At 37.0% G+C, this 21268-nt stretch overlaps 2 protein-coding genes and 1 pseudogene across 3 annotated transcripts; all 3 read left to right on the forward strand.

The window, feature by feature from the left end:
- Positions 1 to 1143: 1143 nt before the first annotated feature.
- Positions 1144 to 5468, forward strand: LOC120218738 (mechanosensitive ion channel protein 10-like). Of its 2 annotated transcripts, none has more exons than XM_039215638.1 (7): positions 1144 to 1260; positions 1516 to 2905; positions 3013 to 3133; positions 3718 to 4011; positions 4092 to 4294; positions 4601 to 4913; positions 5336 to 5468. In XM_039215638.1, exons 2-6 carry the CDS (start codon positions 1539 to 1541, stop codon positions 4869 to 4871), a joined length of 2256 nt encoding a protein of 751 aa, XP_039071569.1. In that variant the 5' UTR covers positions 1144 to 1260; positions 1516 to 1538; the 3' UTR covers positions 4872 to 4913; positions 5336 to 5468. The 2 variants fall into 2 exon arrangements, with proteins under 2 accessions (XP_039071569.1, XP_039071570.1); XM_039215639.1 differs by having other exon boundaries at positions 4601 to 4885; positions 5331 to 5468.
- An 810-nt stretch (positions 5469 to 6278) lies between these two features.
- On the forward strand, positions 6279 to 7464 carry LOC120218739 (NAD(P)H-quinone oxidoreductase subunit U, chloroplastic). Its single transcript, XM_039215640.1, has 5 exons — positions 6279 to 6606; positions 6736 to 6797; positions 6880 to 6969; positions 7041 to 7181; positions 7280 to 7464. The coding sequence occupies exons 1-5, from the start codon at positions 6342 to 6344 to the stop codon at positions 7373 to 7375; spliced, it is 654 nt and encodes a 217-aa protein (XP_039071571.1). The 5' UTR covers positions 6279 to 6341; the 3' UTR covers positions 7376 to 7464.
- A 10148-nt stretch (positions 7465 to 17612) lies between these two features.
- Positions 17613 to 20563, forward strand: LOC120218740 (annotated as a pseudogene).
- The last annotated feature ends 705 nt before the right edge of the window (positions 20564 to 21268 follow it).

Below are 21268 nucleotides of genomic sequence, written 5' to 3' on the forward strand. Positions count from 1 at the left end.
AGCTTTGAAATTGCTTTACTAAGGAAGTGAAAAGCTTACGAAAATTAGAGCACATGCATAGTCATGAATCATGATCACCGATGAGAAGGACCGTTTTGATGGCAATGAAGCAGTACTCGGACATGGAGAATTGTGTGCAAGATAAGGAATACAATGATCATGATAAAGAAAGCGAACAACCCACACTAAGACCAAGAAAACCACCATGGCCGATGGTGAGAAGGACAACATTGGTGACGATGAAGCAGTACTCAGACATTGAGTTATTTGGGATTTTGGGGGCTTTTGGGATTTTTAATAAATTTTCATTTCATGTCACTTACGACTAGTGACTTACGTGGATTTATTTATTATATTTTAACCGTTGAAGAACTAAAATCGAACGGATAAATAATATTAGAGACTAAAATTAGACGGATCGATATAGTTAGAGACCATTTTCTCCTAATTTTTAAATTAGTGACCAAAACCGATCATATAAAAACATAGGGGATTATTTGCATAGTTTACTCTAAAAATTATAACACCTGTTATCAGAATTTCCAGATATACCCTTTCTCTGTTCATGTTCTACCTCCAGCAATCCCGAGTCCCGCCCTAATTTTCTATATTAAGAGCTTAAATCTTCGCAAAAAGGAAAAAGACAAAACCAATGGTTCTTCTCGTCTATGAATAAAAAATAAATAAAATTTTCCATAGTTCGTAACATTGAAGATAACAGATTAATATCACATAGTGATCCATCTACGCTCACTCTCACCGATAACTACGTTCATAGCCATTGTTATGCTTAAAAACCTGAGGTTTCATTCTTTGTTTTTTTAAAAAAAATAATTGACTCCCTTGTTGACTGTTTCAAAATCTGTATTTTCCCACCCTCTTCAGCGTTTACCATTTTTCTTTGATTTCCCCCCCTTTTTTGGGCTTCATGCTGTGCGAGTGCATGGTCTCACTGTTATAGTATATAAACTGACGATTGAAGTCGTTAGTTTGTATTTCTGTTATATTTTTTTTATTTTAACAGAAATACAAACTGACTAACGACTTCAATCGTCAGTTTATATACTATACTATAACACTCACTGTCTGAACCGGATATATCTCCATCGTGGTCTGTTTCATGTAGATTGTTTCATCCTTTTTCCCGCTCTTTGTTTGGTTTCATTGCGCTTGCTTGTGATATGAACTCTTGATTCTTTGTTTTTACTCTTTCTGGTGATTCTTTGCTTGCTTATTCTTTCTGGAAACCTTGTATCCGAGGTAAAGTGCACCCAACTCTTTTTAACGCTAAAGCTGAATAATAATCTTCTTTTTTAGTTAAAAAGTTTTCTATTAGTTGCCGTTGATTTAATAAGATTTTCGACGCTACTTTAACAGCTGTTAAGATGTCGTAAAAGAAAGGTCGTATTTTTAAATGCGAAGTTTGCCTCATTTGTTCCTAAACGTTAACCTGATTCTGTTTTGTAAGTGGAACCAAGTTCTTTGCTTCATATTTTTTTTTCTTTCCCTTACCAGAGTTTTGACGGAAAACTAAAGCAATGGCCGAGGAGGGAAAAAATGGAGGAACACAAGTGGTGATTAATGTCTCCGGCGAAGAAAATTCAAAAGGGTCTTATCCAAAAGAAGCAGAGGCATTGGACCCTAAGTTTAATTCTCAAGGTTCACACAATAAAGCATTGGCTGAATCTAGCGCTGTTACTGCCGGTCCTACTGCAAACAAGCCACCTAAAACCCCAATTGCAGGTAATGAGCTTCTTCTTAGACGAAGGTCATTTGCTAAACCCAAGTCTAGGTTCGGAGAACAATCTTATGTCCCTAAATCTGATCAAGAAGACAATAATTTAGGTAATCAAGAACAAGTTGGTGGTAATTCACCTTATAGACTCTCCTCCATCAATAAGTCCTCCCCTAATAATAAGTCGGCTAGAAGTATTAGGACGGATTCTGCCATATCGAAAACATTATCAATGGCCTCTAGAGGCTCCACTGAGGAAGATGAAAATGAGGAGATAGTTAAGAAAGTTAAACTGCAAAAAGAGAAGCTAAATGGAGTGAAACCCAAGGTTGTGATTCAGTGGTTTGTATTTGTGTTGCTACTCGGCTGCTTAATAACTAGCTTAACTATAGGTAAAGAAAAGAACATCCTCTTATGGGGTTTGGAAATTTGGAAGTTGTGTGTACTTGTGGTGGTTATATTCTGTGGTTTTTTGGTTACTCGTTGGTTTATGCTTCTGGTTGTTTTCTTGATCGAGATTAACTTTCTGCTTCGGAAAAAAGTGCTGTATTTTGTTCATGGTTTGAAGAAGAGTGTTCAGGTGTTTATTTGGCTTAGCATAGTTCTTGCTACTTGGGTTCTTCTGTTTCTTGATGTTGAGAGATCGAAGACTGCAACAAAAGTTCTCAATTATTTAACCTGGACTTTAGTAAGCATAGTTTTTGGAGCATTTTTGTGGTTGTTGAAGACTTTGTCGTTAAAGATAATGGCTTCGAATTTCCATATGAACAAATTCTTTGACAGAATACAAGAATCCGTCTTCCATCACTATGTGCTTAGGACCCTTTCAGGACCACCATTTATGGAGATTGATGGGATTCAAAAACAACCAGCTCAGTTGATTGTTAGCAATGCAAAAAAGGGTAAGGAACCTAAAACAAAAAGGTTGATTGACATGGGGAAGGTCCATAGGTTGAAGCGAGAAAAAGTTTCGGCTTGGCATATGAAGGTGCTAGTAGATGCTATCACGAATTCAGGGCTTTCCACAGTCTCCAACACATTAGAGGAATGTGCTTTTGATGACGGTGGCGAACAAGCAGATAATGAAATTACCAATGAGGAGGAGGCACAATATGTTGCTCATCAAATTTTTGCAAATGTAACCCGACATGATAGTGATCACAATCGCAGGTGAGAAAAATCAGCCTTCCATGATGCTTCTAGTGATTTTCCTGCCAACTCTTTTTTAAAAAATAAAAATAAATTTTATACTCTAACTTGATGCTCGTTATGGTCAGTTACATTGATGAGGATGACCTCTTAAGATTCATGATTAAGGAGGAAGTGGATCTTGTGTTACCTTTGTTTGAAGGATCGAGCACTGGTAAAATTGACAGAAAAAGTTTCACAAACTGGGTGGTAAGATGCTAAGAGCTCTATATGAATCCAATATCTTGAGTAACATTTTGAACTTTTTTATATTTATGCAAGTATGCGACAATGAGTATGAGAAACAAAATTTCCTGTTATTTTCTGGAACCCCATATGCCATATGTTGTTCTGCGGCAAATTTTACTAGTTAGATTGAGGAAGAAAGTTAAATGTTTTGACAGTAGTAACTTAAACAAAAAAAATTTAATACTCTTGGCAACAAGGAGCAAAGATCATCTAACTACTCTAGTGCTTTTTATGCTTTTGATTTACATTTGGAAGTCAAAATATACTCCATTTCTGTAACAGGACATCTTTCTAATGGAGTGCATACTTTCCATATGTCTTCATTGTTGTAGATTTTGGTGAAAAGAATTTGTTCCGAACATAGTTTTCAAGTGTTTATACTGAGAAAATTATGTGGTTTATGAAATACACTCTTTGCTGTCTCATAATTGGGTTTTGATGGCTTGAACACAATCCCGACATTATAGCTTTGCTGTGATGAAGGAAAGCCATCCCTGAAGATAAGGGTTCTTGATTAACATGCACGTATTTGTTATTTCATGCAGATAAAAGTTTACCAGGGTCGGAAAACACTAGGATATGCTTTGCGTGACACCAAAACAGCAGTAAAGCAGTTGAATACACTTGTGTCGGCAATCGTAATCATTGCTGCTATTATCATATGGCTTCTTTTGGTGGAAATTGCAACCACAAAACTGCTTTTGCTACTTTCATCGCAGCTTGTAGTGGCAGTTTTTATGTTTGGAAACACCTGCAAGACTATATTTGAAGCTATCATATTCGTGTTTGTGATGCATCCATTCGATGTCGGCGATCGTTGTGTGGTTGATGGTGTTCAGGTAACAATTGAAAAAGACTTACTCCTACATACATGTCTGGAAAAGATTACTAATTATGCTTATCACTTGGTAACTCACAGTTGCTGGTCGAGGAGATGAATATTTTAACGACAGTCTTCTTGAAGCTTGATAATGAAAAGGTGTACTACCCAAATTCAGTTTTGGCTACAAAACCCATCAGCAACTATTACAGAAGCCCAGATATGAGTGATACGATAGAGTTCTCGATTGATTTTATGACCCCAGCGAAGACAATAGGCAGGCTGAAAGAAGAAATAAAGAAGTAAGTTGACTGTAGCTTTATCCTACCTTTAATCCATGTAATGTTTGATTATGAGAAAACCAAACATTGCTATAGCTTCATGCAGGTGTCCCCGAGGTTTGACACCTTAACTGGCACAAATAACTTACACATAGTTTAAAGATCAAAGCATGTAATTTGATAGCTAAATATCGAAACAAGCAATATTTGGATCTCAATCTTTGAGTATGACTTTTATTATCATCGGAACTTATTCTTTTCGCATTCCCATTTCCCAGTTCATTCGGTCTATAAATTCATATTATCTCTGCTGTTATGTCTAATCAGGCATTTGGAAGCCAATGCCCTGTGGCATCCTAACCACCTTGTGGTGGTGAGGGAAATCGAGAATGTCAATAAGTTAAAGATGGCTCTCTTTTGCAATCACACGATGAACTTCCAGGACTTTAGAGAGAAGAACAGGCGTCGAACTGAACTGGTCCTTGAGTTGAAGAGAATTTTTGAGGAGCTGGGTATACGATACAATCTCCTTCCCCAACATGTGAATCTCAACCAAGTCAATCAAGACAGGCCCGACGCAACATATGCAACTACTTGATCATATTATTGCTTGTATGATGAAGAGTGATTTATATCATAGGTAAGCATCCCCATTGCACTCCTTTCTTACAAGGTGGGCTTATGCAACTATGAACAATAAACACTATATTTATTAATTATATCACCATTACCATTCATCTTATGTATAGATACGTCCTCTTTGACTCGTTTGCAATTGTTGTGTGAATAACTCAGATTGTCCTAGTAGTTATTTTAAATTATAAATTTTAGGATTTAATCACTTGAAACTTGTATCGCAGAGATCCCCATTTGAGAAGAAAATGGTTACTCAAGGTGGTTGAAAAAGGGAAGAAACATGAATCATAGGTAGTTGTTGTACATCATAGTTTAATTCGAAATCGAACTTCTTGCCGAGAGTTGTATGGAAGACAGCATTCTGGCATCGAATACAAGTACCTGATATGAAGCCATTAGATCTCATTCTATCTTGGTTTCAACCAGGGATGGAATGGGCTGATTCTGTTACCGGAGCTTAGGACAAGAGTCGTAATGAAGCGGTTTAGTTGTTGTAATCTAACATTGATGGAGAGTATTTTCAGATTTAAACTTATTATTTTGTTTTTAAGAGTTGAGACCTATGTAGCAATATGTTTTGGACCTTTCGTTTAATTTTAACTTGTTAAGTCTAATGTAAGATGGGCATTGCTTCATATTCTTGAGCTTTATTGCCAAATGTCACGCATGACCATCAATTTGCCAATATGCATTTCTGTAGAAGAATCAATAACAAGAGTTAAATGGAACTGAAAGTAAAGTCCATACTTGGTCTTCAGAAAGAATGTGATGGTGCAGACTCGTAGTGGGGAATCAAAGAGGAAAACAGAGAAAGTGGAGAAATTAAAGTCCACGTTGATCATGATTTTTGTGATGTGGGCATTGGTGGCCGCAATACCCTGTCAAGAGAGGAACAGTTTGCCCACAAATTTCCCGGTTCCCAAGGCCCGTAGCTTGATTGGGTTACAAGAGAATATCGCCGATGAGTGGAAGAAGAAAGGGATGGCAGGATTGTTGGATAAGATGCAGAAAATGGAGAAATCTGCTCAGAGATCGATAGACTTTTCAGATCCCGCTGAGAAATTAAAGGAAGCGGAAGCTCATGTTACGGAATTGATGGAGATTTGTGGGGGAAGGAGAATGGAACAAGGATTGACGCCTTCACAGATGCATATTAGGTATTGTAAGAAGCAGAACCCAGTTCCTTGATGCGTTGGAATAATGCTCTGCACCAGTCATATACCCGTTCTGTATATTAATACATTATATATAAGTATTTTCATATAAATAATTTAATATAAAGTTTTATATTTATACACATATATATAAATATTTGTCACGTTCTTTGAGAAGATAATGATCCTTTGGTTAAAAGCTCACGTCTTATCTCCTGTGCCCGTCGAATAGAAAAAGCATTGGAAAACTAGAGAACCAGAAAATTGTGAACAAAGTGATGGCTCTATCAACCACTGCTGCAACACTCTACATTTCTGGCAACAACATTCATGCCCCAGCGCGCAAAAGCTCCTCCGTATTCTCAAATTCTACCAACTTTTCTATAAAGAAGAGAAGAATACTGAGCATCAGGAGCTCCGGTGATGTATCATCCGAGACACCAGCCACTGAAACAGAATCAGAAAAATTCATTGATGAAACTCCTAAAGGACCTCCTTCTCTAATCTCTGCTCTTAATGTTGAACGAGCTCTTCGTGGCATCGGTAAATCATGATCAACCCTTTTCGCTTATTTATATAATTTATAGGACTAGCATTTAATCCTTATGCATTCATATTATTTCTGGGAAAAAGACTGCACTCAATTGATGAGGTTTTACTTTTAGCATGCAGCAATAACAGATGTCGATCACTATGGTAGACTTGGCCTTCAAAGAGGATGTTCTTATGAACAGGTCCTTAATCAAATCACTTATAACATGTAGTCTCATCTGCTAAATTCCTTCTTTTTTTATACTTAGGGTTCCATGTTTTCAGGTCACAGTGTCCTTCAGAAACAAGGTTGACGAACTCCTGAATCAGGGGCTGGATGAAGAAGATCTCAGCAAGAAAATGGATCTCTTAAAAGTTAGTCTTTGAAGCTTACAAACATTAATATGTAATTGTATATAAGCTTACAAACGTCATTTCTTTCTTAGGAATCATACTCGATTTTGTCATCGGTGGAAGAAAGAAGGCTTTATGACTGGAGCTTGACAAGAAGTGAAAACCCAGATAGATATGCCTGGCCTTTTGAGGTGGATATCACCCAAACTCCCACGGAGGACCCTCCACCAGGGGTAATCAACCATTTTCGTTTCAAACGAGTTTGTTTTCGTTTGTTCTTAGTCAGTTATAATTAGCAGTTTCAAATCATAATGAGAGTTTTGTGTGACAGGAACCGGAGGACGTCGGGCCGACGAGATTGGTGGGATATTTCATGTTGGGATGGCTAATACTGTCCGTCGTGTTGTCTATCGCCCTTGCCCGATAGGGGTTGTGTTTTTATTCTGTAATATAGTAATCACAAATGTTCTTTTCTACACGAATTTGGATGAAGCGAACTGCCACCATTATCATTCTTTAGCATAGTCTACTGGCTTGTTCATAAATGTTTTTTAGGGTAAGTATACCTGCGTTAATAATACAATTTTTGAACGGAGTATATATAAATAAAAGTTTAAGATTGACAACGTCTTTAAAATAAATAAATAACAAAAAGAAATTCAAATTTTAGTATTGGTAGGTATCTACCCTCAACAAGGTGTGACTCCGTCATACCGCTACCATTAGCATCACAATTAAAATGATGATCACTATCCAAAGAATTTGGATAATTTATAAGCATGCAATATCTGTGGGACATTTGTGCTAGCCCAGGCCCTCGATTTAATCGCATTTCTAAGAACAGTCTCCTTGTATCACGTCTTGGAGAAGTGGGAATATTAATTTCACATCAAAAAGAAAAAAAAGGAGGATTGTTGGGTTTAAGAGCAATGGCATTGTATATTCTATTAAATATGTCTTCTGAGAAAAAAATAATAACCCTATTACAAGTGATATCGGAATACTCCTTTGAGAGTCAAATTTTATACTCAACTTCCTAGGTGGTGGGCTATGACTGAAGGCACATTTAGACCCTAGAGAAAATAATGACACCTTATTATAACATTAAACAGGAAAATAATTGCATACAAGTTGAAGGTTATTGCTAAAATCAGAGAGAGAGAATTGGGGGGGGGGTGAATTTCTCAAAAGAGACTTGAGAATTTGATGAGATGTTATGATGGAGATAATTGAATTTTGCAGATTTAAACATGTTGGCATTATTGAAGATTTATGGCTTGTAAAACATACTGTTAGGTTGAGATTGAGGGGGTGTACTAAGGTTGCTACTCCTTCCTCTGCGCTTGCTTCAGAGTGGGTCGTTGGCTTATGGTTTTATAGGTGTTGCCTTTTTTACTTTTCCTTGTTTGTAAATGGTATGTATAGTGAAGTTCTTTTGGATGAATAAATCAACATTTATACACACAAAAAAAAGATTTATGGCTTCGCTGCAAAGGAGAAGATAAAAATAAGAGAATAAAGTGGTCCATAAACTGAAGATGAAGCCACCATAGCAATTGTTCCAAAGATTGAATCATGATGGTGGATATTTCAAACTCTAAATCTTTTGTTATATAGATATATTGCGATTGGTTATGGTTGACAATACATCATTGATAGCTTGGTACGAGGGTGAGATTAGGGTAGGGCTGTAAATGAGACGAGACAGATCGCGAGCTACTCAAGATCGACTCGGTCAAGGCTCGATAAATACTCAAATTGAATGGACTCGAGTCGAGCTCGACTCGAATTCTTAACGAGCTGAAACGAGCTACTTGATACTCGACTCGAAAAGCTCGTGAGCAGCTCGAAAATATAATATATTAAGATTTTATTTTATTTTTTAAAATAAATTATTAATAATATTAACATTTATGTGTTGATTGTTTTTAAAAAATACAGTAAGGTTTTCATGTATTTAAGGTTTATGTTCGAGTTTGAGTTTGAGAATTCAATCTTGTTAAGTTTAAGATTTTTTTTTTCATTTCGAGTTGCTCACGAGCTTCAGTTTAGGATTTCGAGTTCGAGTCGAGCTTAAAAATTTTAAGGTCGCGAGTTTTCGAGTCGAGTCGAGATCAACAATAGTCGAGCTCGATTCGGCTCGTTTACACCCCTAGATTAGGGATGGCCACAAAAAATACGTAATCAACTGGATCATTTTAATAAGGTCAGATTTTTAATGAAATTTAAAGTTCAGATTGGATTAATGTGAATTTAAATTCAAGTTTAGGGAGAATTAATCTCGTCCCCACCCAAATTTTGATTGGGTGGTGGCTTGGATGGTTGTCAAGGGGCAACGAGGTAGTAAGTGGCAGGTCTAAGAAGATGTGGTAATGATGGTGAAATTGTGCTTCTAGTTAAGGCAGAATGTGGGGTGAATGCAATGTTGTGAAGGTGAACGTCTGAGCTCGTGGTAGTTTTTGAGGCAAGGCTCGGGCAGAAACATTGTGGCATGAGTTCTGTTCTTTTTGTGGTGAAAATGGCAGTGACGTGATGATGGTAGGTTCCAGAAGAGCAATGATGGTGATAGCTCGGGCTTGCTGGGTGATGTTTGATGGTATGAAATTAGTGGGTGATCTCCAGCAAGCTGATGCTGGTTCTCTCTTCTCTTTTGTCGTGAGTTCCCTCGTGGCTGTCGGTTGTCTGTTGATGGGGTTCCGGGTGAGGTATGGTTGTAAGTGTTGTTGAAGTGGTGAGTTAAAGGGTTGAGTCATCGAGGATCAAATATGGATCGAGGAATATTGCTGAGAATAATCATATCCTTAAAAAAAATTAATTATTATATATTTTAAGTATTTTTTCCTCTTTGTATTTTCTATTATTAATATGTTTTCTTCCCTATAATTTTATAAATTCTCTCATTCCTACAATTTTAAAAATTCGCCTCTTATCATAAAATCATATTTCTATCAATGATAGTATGTTGCAAGTTATCATAGATGTTCACAAACCGTATCTTTGCCATTCATGACATGATTAAATTTTATCGATTTTCATAATTATTGGTTTTTGTTGTATTATACTCATCAAGAAAACGAGAAAAGAAGAGAGAGAAAAATCATGAAGTCATAAGGATTCCCATTCTCAATATTCAACCGTGTTGTTGTATAGCATGATATCTTAACAAGATTTGTATAATATCCTGTTGGGAAATAAAACGATTAATTTCCCTATAACCAGATTAGTGAGAATACGAAATAAAAGCGGAAAATAATACCTGAAATTGATTACGGAGTTCAGCCAATTACGTCTCCGGATTGCTGTAGATCTTTTACTAAAGAGAAAAAATTTACAAGTGTTTACAAAACACTCCCAACTCACAAGAAAGCTCTCTAGTATTGGGAGAAAGAAATGATTTGGGATGATTTTGAACCTAAATGGATTATGGTATTTATAGTTGAAGCTTAAGGACTAATCTTGTAAATACCCCAAAGTGTGTAGGAACTAAAATGTAATTAACCCTATTTCTATTTTCAACAAAATTGGGCACCGAATTCGGTGCCCCTTTGTTGAAAATAGGTGGCACACCCTTTTTGACTTTACAATCTCCCACTTGAAGACTGATTTTAAGTTGTCTTCACACCTCGATCAATGCAGCAATATTTCTGGTCTTGTTACTCTAGCATGCCTACTGAAGCTGAACACAACTTCAGTTTTTCCATAGTCACCATCTTTGTTAACATGTATGCCGGATTTTGAGCTTCACTAATCTTTTCAAGTTTCAAAATCTCATCTTCCAGAAGAGACCGGATAAAATGATATCGCAATTGTATGTGCTTCGTCCTGGAATGAAAAGACGGATTCTTCGCTAGATGGATAGCACTTTGACTGTCGCAATACAAGACATTGTTTTCTTGTTTCTTACCTAACTCTTCCAAGAAACTTTGGAGCCAAACCATCTCCTTGTTGGCTTCCGTAACAACAACATATTCTGCTTCAGTTGTGGAGAGAACAACTATCTTCTGTAGTTAAGAAACCCAACTCACTGCGGTACCTCCTAGAGTATAGACATACCCTATAGTGCTTCTTCTGATGTCAACATTTTCGGCTAAGTCAGCATCTACATAGTCTGTCAATATTTTATGTCCACCTTTGAAACAAAGTGCTTTGTTTGTAGTACCCCGCAGATATCTGAGGATTCATTTGACTGCTTCCCAGTGTACCTTGCCCGGATTATTCATGTATCTGCTAACAGCTCCCACTGCTTGAGCAATATCTGGTCTAGTACAAACCATGGCATACATCAGACTTCCAATTGCTGAGGAATACGACACCTTCACCATGTGTGCACGTTCTTCCTCCATCTTTGGTGATTGTACTTTGGAGAGTCTAAAATGAACAGCTATAGGTGTACTTACTGGTTTAGCATCTTGCATGTTTAACCTGGATAATACTTTGTTGATGTACTCAGCCTATGATAACATCAAGTCCCCAACTTTGTGTCTCTCTTAATCCTCATCCCAAGAATCTGCTTTGCAGCACCCAGATCTTTTATTGTAAACTGCTTCGACAATTTTTGCTTTAAGTTTATAATTTCTTGCATGTCTGAACCAGCAATGAGCATGTCATCAACGTACAACAATAAAATAATGATGTTGTTGTCGAACTTCTTGATGTAGCAACAATGATCTGCTTGACATCTAGTAAAACCACTGTTACTCATGAAACTATCGAACTTCTTGTACCACTGTCTAGGAGCTTGTTTTAAACCATACAAGTTATTCTTCAACCTGCATACTAGGTTTTTCGTGTCTGCCTTTACGAAGTCTTCTGGCTGCCTCATATAGATTTCTTCCTCCAAATCACCATGAAGGAAAGTTGTCTTTACATCTAACTGCTCAAGATATAGATTTTCTACAGCTATAATTTTCAACACCAGTCTGATTGTAGACAGTTTCACTACTGGAGAGAAAATTTCATTGTAGTCAATACATTCATTTTACTGAAAACCTTTGACAACCAATCTTGCTTTGTAGCGTTTGCTCCCATCGTGCTCTTCTTTGATCCTGTAAATCCACTTGTTATGGAGCGATTTCTTGCCCGGTGGTAATTCAACTAATTCTCACGTCTGATTTGACATAAGCGAGTCCATCTCATCTTTAATAGAAGACTCCCACTTGACTGAATCCTCCAACTGCATTGCTTCATCATAGCACTCTAGTTCACCATTTTCAGTCAGCAACAAGTAGTGCAAAGAAAGCAAATAACGTTGTGTTGGTTTAGGAATTCTGGATGAGCATTTCAGTTCTGGTGTGCCTGGTTCTTCTTGAACTGCTTCAGGATTGATCTGAATATCATTTCTAGAAATCTCCTCAAACTCAACAAATTTCTTTGTTTCAGCTTCGGTATTGGATCTACTTGATTCTATGGTTGACATGTCTTTTACATCACATTCTCATTGAAAATGACATCTTTGCTTCTGATGATCTTCCGATTTTCATAGTCCCAAAACCGGTAACCGAACTCATCACCACCATAACAAAAAAGACACATTTATTGGACTTGGCATCAAGATTACTTCTTTCAGCAGAATTTATGTATACATAAGAAATACAACTAAACACTCTTAAGTGTGAAAGATTTCTTTCTTTCTTGCTCCAAACTTCCTCTGGTCTTCCGCCATCCAAGGGAACTAAGGGCCTACGGTTGATCAGGTAAGCTGCAGTGTTGATAGCTTCAGCCCATAGTAATTTGTGCAAGTCGGCATGTATCCTCATGCTTCTGGCACGTTCATTCAGAGTTCTGTTCATGCGCTCTGCTACGCCATTCTGCTGTGGTGTCATGGGAACTGTTATCTCCATCTTGATCCCATTATTTACGCAAAATTCTCTGAATCTACTATTTCTATACTCTCCTCCATTATCAGACCTCAACCGCTTGACTTTCAAACCAGTCTTATTTTCCACCATGACCTTCCATTTTCTAAAGATATCAAAGACTTATGATTTCTTCTTCAGAAAATAAACCCACACCTTCATTGTATAATCATCGATGAAGGTGACATAATATAGTGAGCCTGCAAGAGATGGAACTGGATATGGTCCCCATACATCAGTATGAACCAACTCTAACTTTTCAGCCTTGGGTGTCTTGCCAATCTTTGCAAAACCGACTTTCTTTTGTTTACCAAATATGCAATCTTCACATAGTCCGACATCTATATTCTTTAGATCTGACAGCTTCCCTTTTGACAAAAGTTTCTTCATCCATTTCTCGCTCATATGGCCAAGCCTTTGGCTTCATATGTTTGATTTTTAATTAGCATTTGCTACTGCAATGATATTCTCTAAATTTGAAGTTACATAGAGAGTACCGGTCTTCTTACCACGAGCAATGACGAGTGCTCCTTTGGTAATCTCCCATTCACAGCCTGAAAAGGTTGTACTATATCCTTCTCTATCAAGCTATCCTACAGAAATCAAATTTCTTTTGAGGCCATGAATATGTCTCACTCCTTTCAGCTTCCAGGTGGTCTGATTTGACAACGTTAATCGGATGTCTCCTTTTCCGACGATCTTCAAGGTTTCATCATCAGCTAGTTGAACCTTCCCAAAATCACCACTGACATAGTTCTCCATGATTTCTTGGCATGGTGTGGAGTGGAAAAATGCCCCTGAATCCAAGATCCATGATTCAATCGGACTGTTGATGCTTAGAATTATGGCATCACCTATCTCCTCTGTTATGTTGGTAGATTCATGTGCGCCGGTATTTTTCTTCGGTGCTCAACAATCTCTTTTAAAGCGACCCTTCTTGCCACAATTATAACAGTTAAAATCTTTCTTTCATGTTCTTGATTTTCCCCTTCTGGATTTCGATCTGCCACGATTTGAATTTCTTTCTGAAGTTCTCCCTCTAGACTTCGTGTACAAGGCTAAGGAGCTTGATGCTTCACCCGATTCTCTCCATAGAATTTCTTCACTCAATATCAGATCTCGAACATCGACGAATTTTAATTTAATGTTTCCCGATGAGCTGTTGACTGCTGTAACAGTAGCATTACAACTGTCTAGTAGAGATGATAAGAGAATTAAAGCTTGAACTTCATCATCGAATTCAATTTCCACGGAACTCAACTGGGTTGTGATTGTGTTGAGTTCATTTAGGTGTTGAGCCACTGATGCCCCTTTCGCCATCCGCAAATTGAATAATCGCCTCATCAAGTGAACTTTGTTTGAGGCCGATGACTTCTCATACATACTGGAGAGAGTCGCCATAAGACTCGTCGTAGTCTTTTCCTTTGCTATGTTGAAAGCAACATTGCGGGATAATGTCAGTCGGATAACTCCGAGGGCTTGTCTGTCGAGAAGAGCCAGTCTTCATTCTTCATGCCCTCTGGTTGCTTTCTTAAGAGATGTTGGTATAGATTTTTCTGGTATAGAAAATCTTCAATCTCCATCTTCCAAAAGCCAAAGTTTGCACCATCAAACTTCTCAATTTTCACCTTTCATTCGTTTGCAACCATCGTTCTCACTCGAATCTGGCTTCTTTTGTATCATTTTTTGACAATTCTTGTGAATCATTGTGTATTAGAACACCTCCGTCGATAAATTCGTATCGCCGATAAAATTTTATTATTCATGAAATTTACTATTCACAAAATTTACTATTCATGTGAATAGTAATCTCCTAGAAAAATCGACAAAATTAACCACCAAAAGCTCTGATATCAGTTGTTGGGAAAAAACGAGTAATTTTCCTATAACCATATTAGTGAGAATACGAAATAAAAGCAGAAAAATAATACCCGAAATTGATAACGGAGTTCAGCCAATTATGCCTACGTCTCCGGACTGCTGCAGATCTTTTACTAAAGAGAGAAAATTTACAGGTGTTTACAAAACACTCACAACTCACAAGAAAGCTCTCTAGTATTGGGAGAAAGAAATGATTTGAGATGATTTTGAAGCTAATGCATGGTTATCAAAATCGGACCGGCCGGTTCAACCTGTTGAACCGTGAATCGGCGACCTATTCGGTCCGGTTACCTCACAAAACTGGACTGGCAATGAACCGGCTGAAAACCGGTAGAACCGATTTGAACCGTCGGTTCACTTTTTTTCTTTTTAAAAAAATTAAACCAAACGACGTCGTTTGTTCAACGAGCCGAGTCAAATTCAAGTATTGTTGAGCTCGACTCGAACTCGAAAACTATAAAAGTAAGCTCAACTCGACTCAAAAACTCACGAACTAAAAATTATCAAGTTCAACTCGAACTCGAAATATAATATTAAAACTTAAACTCAAAAAGGCTCGAACTCAAAAAAAAAATTAGAAGTTCGATTGAAGCCTAAAATTTGAGCTCAATTGAAGTGAAAGAATAGTTCGCTCTGTGCTCACCAAAAGGCTCCATGATTTTGAATGACAAATTACCTCTATTATTTATAGAAGTAAGTTGTGATGCTCTTCTATGTTTCTTAGTCATGTGAGATTGTTTTGTTCTCATATTTTTACTCTTTAAACTTTTGGGATGCTCTTCTATTTTTCTTAGCCATGTAGGATTGTTTTTTATAAAAAAAAATTAAATCAAATGACATAATTTGTTATGATTTTTTAATCCCCAATTTTATTTTTTGATTATAGCTATATAATTATATTTATTATTTAATATGTTTTACCTTAAATATTATGTTGTAGTTGATTTGAATCATTTTGTTTCACTTGATTTTATGGTTTTTAATTTATATATGTTATGACTTGTGATATTTTTATATATTTTAATATTATAAACTTAAAAAAGTGTTACATATATATTAATATTGCTTTGAATATTATGTAAAATTAAAAGAATATTTTATATAAAATTCGGTTCAACTGCGGTTGAACCCGGTTGAACCAGTGAACCAATACCTTCATAGGTTCAATGTCCGGTCTGGTTTTGACGCCAGACAGAATAGTGATTATCCTGTAGGCTAGCTCCGACAGACGATTCCCAAGAGAAAATTCGCCCAAAAACCAGAGAAAAAGTCTCTAGGGTTTAATAAAATATTATAAAATCAAAACTATCAAAAAGCAATCCACAAGCCAGACTGTTATAGCAAAAAAAAGCGTCTTTATTCGAATTTTTCCAAAAATAGCAAAATCCCGAAAATCACTCTAAATTGAAATTCGAAATAAAATAAGCAATCTCCCAAAAATCCGGCCTAAATCGGATTTAAATTGACTTCCTAATTAACAATCGAAATATTACCATAAATAGTAAAAAATAACTAAATCTAGTGATTTGGAGGGGAAAACGGCAGAATTTGAGGTTGAAAAAAAGGCCACATGGAGCGTAGCTCGATGTGGAGAGCGTGCGCGTCGAAAAGAGCTTTCCGGATTGAGGTCTTATGCGCGATTCTGACACCTGTAGCCAAAGTTATGGCCAAAAGACTGAAATATACTCAAAACGACCCCAATGAGGAACATGTCACAATCAATTCCCGCCTTTGCGCTGATCTGCCAACTCATGGTATCTCAGCGCCATCAACGTGCAATCTGACAGCTCAGCATCATCTGTCTCGGATCCCCCTGCATCAGATTTTAAAAACATTGGCTAAATGGATTAGGATATTTATAGTTGAAGCTTAAGGACTAATCTTATAAATATCCTAAAGTGTACAGAAACTAAAATGTAATTAACCTTAACATTAGATACCGAATTCGATACTCTTTGTTGAAATGGTGGCAGTCCCTTTTTGACTTTACATATCCCACACGAAATCTATCACCTAATTTTGGTGAAGAAAATAAAAAGATTCAGAAATTCTTCCAAGCGTGACAAACTAACACCCAATTCCCACCACACAATTATGTAGTTACATGAAATGAGATGGTAAAACTCTACAACTTGACCCTTGTTTCTCCTTTATATAGCTGTCGTTTTTAAAATGATTTATTTGATTAAATCTTCATACCACAATATCAGATTACGAGCAGCGTAATAATCTATTTATCTCCTTTCCGTAAGATTATATTGTCTGATAGAACTTGATGAGCATATGTGCGTTGATAAGTAGTAAAATCATTTCGTTTTCGAATATATTTGCATGGCATCGTGCTTAAATGGAAACTTGAGCATAGATGCCTTACGGTCGCCGCCCAACATATCAATATTACCCTCTAAACCCTAAACTGACTTGATCCTGGAAAGGAGGCGCGGACAAGTTGGGCTTCAATGGTGGGCGTTCAAACAAAATCATGAGTTTAGTTTTACCTTTGAATTTAATAATGGTTGTTGTTTCAAACAATGTTAACTATCTCTTGATCAATTCTCACTATTCACGTTGAATCAACATAAATATGCTATTGCTGCGTTTCCGTTTGTCAAAGACAAATCGCAAAGGAGCTCTATTTTTTTAATAAATTATTTTTTTTATTAAGTTTTAATTATTTATTAACTTTGTAAATAAATAATAACTTAAGTTTTTTTTATCATGCACACCATTCCCTTTATGTTAGATATATTTTTATAGTTTATGTTAGAAACAGTGATAATGCATTCGAACATTATTGTTTTCAATGTTTAAATTTAAATTATTTTGACACTTATCGAGATAAGTGATAATTTTTGTTTTAATCAAAAAATAATAATTTTAGCACTATATAAACCCCTCTGAATAACTTCCAAATAAGACTTGGTTTTGTAGCGCCCAAAATCAACAAAACTACATCTCTTTTATTTGTCTCTTTCGTTTTTGCATAAAGAGATGATAGCTTGCTTGGGACGAATCGTACACGACAACGACGCCGAGTCCAAACTTTACGAGGATGTTTCCACCATATCTAAATCCCTCGAACTCCAAGGTAGCATCGAAAGCGGTGGTGTTAGCTGTTCAGCCAGTAAAGATTCGGTGGTCTTTATTCGATTAAGCCCTTGTTTTTAATTAAACCGTCTGGGGCAGAGGATATAGGTCGGGCCGTTAAGTTCGCGTCGAGGACCTCCAATCTGACGGTGGCTGCAAGGGGTAACGGTCAGGCGATGGCCGACGGAGGTCTGGTGATTGACATGCGTTCGACGGAGGAAAACCATTTCTAGTTCTTGACAATCAATGGCTCTCCTTATATCGATGTTTCCGGTGGGGCATTATGGGAAGACATCCTGACACGGTGTTTCTCTAGGTTCGGTTTGGCTCCGAGGTCGTGAATCGATTATCTGAGCTTATCTGTAGGTGGGACTTTATCTAACGCCGGCGTTAGTGGACAAGCCTTCCGTTATGGTCCACAAACGTCTAACGTCACCGAATTGGAAGTTATAACTGGGTAAGGAGAAATAACGGTTTGCTCCGAAACGTTAAACTCCGAACTCTTTTTCGGAGTCCTCGGCGGGCTTGGTAAGTTCGGTATTATTACCCGAGCAAGGATTAAGCTTCAGCCAGCTCCAAACATGGTGGGTTTGCTATTTTAAAGAAATAATTATTAAATTTATTTCCGTTGTTCATGTTCAGAAATTCTACGTTTTTAATTAAAGTGCATGAGCGGCACGCTTCCCCTACGCAATTGAACTAATGTTATTATTCCATTTATTTAATTATGTGATTAGGTAAGATGGATAAGGAGAGTGTACTCTGAGTTTGAGGAGTTCACTCGGGATGCCGAGTTTCTGGTGACTCAGAAAGAAGGCGACTCGTTTGATTACGTGGAAGGGTTTGTATTCTCCAACACTGACAATCCTTTCAATGGCTGGCCATCCGTGCCAATTGGACCCGGGCCATGAGTTCAACCCGGCTCACATACCTCAAACCGCCGGCTCAGTCCTCTACTGCCTCGAACTGGCTTTCCATTACTGCGACAGTAACCACCCTTCAATTGTAGAACTAGATACGGTAACATTTTTTTCTTCTTTTTGGTTCAAATAATCTCCTGCATCATGGACTACGACAATTTTATCATTTGATCAAGTCGAATGACGATATTGTCCCTGGTACCCTGTGCAGGTGGTAAGCAGGCTTCTTAGACAGCTAAGCTTCGTGGAAGGGTTGAAATCCCTGGTGGATGTAAGCTACACAGTGTTTTTATTGCGTTCAAAACGAGCGGATGAACAAGCTAAAGCCAATGGGTGTTGGGATAGCCCTCACCCTTGGTTGAACCTCTTCGTGTCCAAATCAGACGTCGTTAACTTTGGCCGGACGGTGTTTAAAACGATGTTGAAAGACGGAGTCGGCGGGCCTATGCTAATCAACCCTCTTATGCGAGGCGAGTAAAATTTTCTCCACACGTGTATCCAAGTGAAAAGCATATTAGACCGGATGAAGTGGGAAGTGGGAAGTGGGAAGTGGGAAGTGGGAAGTGGGAAGTGGGAAGTGGTTAAGATTTTATTTTGTTTTGGCTTAACCAAATTATATTTTTTTATTTAGATACCTAAACTTTTTTTTTTCAATTTAGGTGTTTAATGTTTCTAATGTTATTATTTAGGTGCCTACGTCGTAACGACCGTTAAAAATAAGTCAATCAATCAGTGTTTGACACAGTTTATTTTTTTTAAAAATAAACTTTTCCTATTTTTTAAAATGTCTCAAGACTTTCAATTCCAACATCGTCCACAACCACCGCTAGCGATTATTAACTCACCTGTCAGCCACCAACCCTCCGACCACCTATTTATTGATTGGAATGGATGAGTGTTGGAATTTAGTGATTTAGGGTTTGAATTTAATTTTTTGGTTTATAGATTTTAGGGTTTGAAGCCACGATTTTCGACATAAGGTGGGCGAGTAGGTGACGGTCAATGTACAGGTCATCAGTGGGGGCGACAGTGATGGATAAAAATTTTGAGATTTTTTATTAGATTTTAGAAATATTTTGGAAATTTTTAGAATAATGATAATAATAATTTTTAAAAAATATACTTTTTAAAATTTTATAAAGGTATCATGTGTCATATTTTGAGTGGGTTGACGGATTTTTTTAACACCTATTACGATCAAAACATTTAAATAATAACGTCGGAATATTAAGCAATTAAATGAAAAAAATATATAATTTATATATTTATTTTTATATTAAGCCTTTTGTTTCCTTATTCTACCCGAAAGAGGGTCAAGTGATTATTGTATTTTCCCAAATGAGTAACCACAAGGGACCCCACAAGACTACATGGCTTACAACATCAATCACCAACCAAGATCCCACATAGCATAGTGACGGCTGTAGGGCCATCGTACTCTGAGCTCAACGTAATGGATAATATCACTTGGGTAGAAATGCTCGTGCAAAATTGATAGGCACGTGAATATCATATTATTCTAATACGTACGTATAATGTGTTTTTCAGATGGGATGATCGAACGTATGTGGTGCTACCGGAAGGCGAAATCTTCTACATCGTGGCGTTGCTACGGTTCGTTCCGAAGGGCCTGTCGGTTGAGAAATTGGCTGCTCAGAATCAAGAGATTGTGAAGTGGTGCATCAAAGAGGGTTTGGATTTCAAGCTATACCTCCCTCACTACCAATGGACAAGATTTGTGGATATGAAAGAAAGCTTCGATCCTATGGCCATCCTTGCACCTGGTCAAAATATTTTCAAAATGGACCCATCAAATGTCATAAATAGCAGGGAGCTGTGATTCTTATGCGTATCATATAGAATGTTTCCCCCATTAATTTGTGGCATTTACAATTGGTTGACAATAAATGTTGCACCAACCAATCATTGATGATTTCCTCTCGTGCTCCCGTCCCATTCTAAGCATTATGCACAGTTTGATCCAAGACAGATAGATGATGATAGAGTCTTGAAGCAATGGTCCACTATCCACAGTTCTCTGCAACTGTCTTGAGCGACCTGATTTTTCACAGTGTAAATGATCGATCTAGCATGTTTCCTTGGTGATTGATTTATTTTTGGCTTAACGATATATGAATCACCACTTGCAGATGTAAACAGAATCTACGATGAGTCGGTATTTACCTTCAAATTATTTTTTATGTTAATTATTCATTTCTATTATTAATATATATGCTCATCGTAAAAAATATTGTTGGATATGTCTTGTGTATTACAAATTGGTTTAAAAAAACAAAATATAACTTAAAACTGGATAGTTGGCTAAAAAAAACCTGCTCTTCGCATGTTTCTGTACTATACTAAATTACTAATTATTTTTATTGATGAGAGTTTTATATTACATACATTTATTGTTATTTACTTTTTATTTTCCGATTGTATATTAATGATTTATCTTTGTTTTAGGTTTATTTTGGATAGAAGTTTTATTGGATTAACTAGCCCAAAAAATAGCAGATTTTGATGGTCCAGTCAATATCTTGAATATTTAATTAGAATTTATCTGACATAAGGTTA

The sequence above is a fragment of the Hibiscus syriacus genome, unplaced genomic scaffold (assembly GCF_006381635.1).
Source record: "Hibiscus syriacus cultivar Baekdansim isolate YM2019G1 unplaced genomic scaffold, ASM638163v2 tig00110201_pilon, whole genome shotgun sequence".
Lineage (NCBI taxonomy): Eukaryota > Viridiplantae > Streptophyta > Magnoliopsida > Malvales > Malvaceae > Hibiscus > Hibiscus syriacus.

What these genes read in the sequence shown, in the direction of transcription:
- LOC120218739 (XM_039215640.1), top strand. Translation starts at nt 6,342, where the DNA reads ATGGCTCTATCAACCACTGCTGCAACACTCTACATTTCTGGCAACAAC. An exon ending in GAGGATGTTCTTATGAACAG is followed by an intron (nt 6,798 to 6,879) that starts GTCCTTAATCAA and finishes CCATGTTTTCAG; the next exon opens with GTCACAGTGTCCTTCAGAAA. An exon ending in AGAAAATGGATCTCTTAAAA is followed by an intron (nt 6,970 to 7,040) that starts GTTAGTCTTTGA and finishes TTTCTTTCTTAG; the next exon opens with GAATCATACTCGATTTTGTC.
- LOC120218738 (XM_039215638.1), top strand. Translation starts at nt 1,539, where the DNA reads ATGGCCGAGGAGGGAAAAAATGGAGGAACACAAGTGGTGATTAATGTC. An exon ending in AAAGTTTCACAAACTGGGTG is followed by an intron (nt 3,134 to 3,717) that starts GTAAGATGCTAA and finishes TATTTCATGCAG; the next exon opens with ATAAAAGTTTACCAGGGTCG. An exon ending in CTGAAAGAAGAAATAAAGAA is followed by an intron (nt 4,295 to 4,600) that starts GTAAGTTGACTG and finishes ATGTCTAATCAG; the next exon opens with GCATTTGGAAGCCAATGCCC.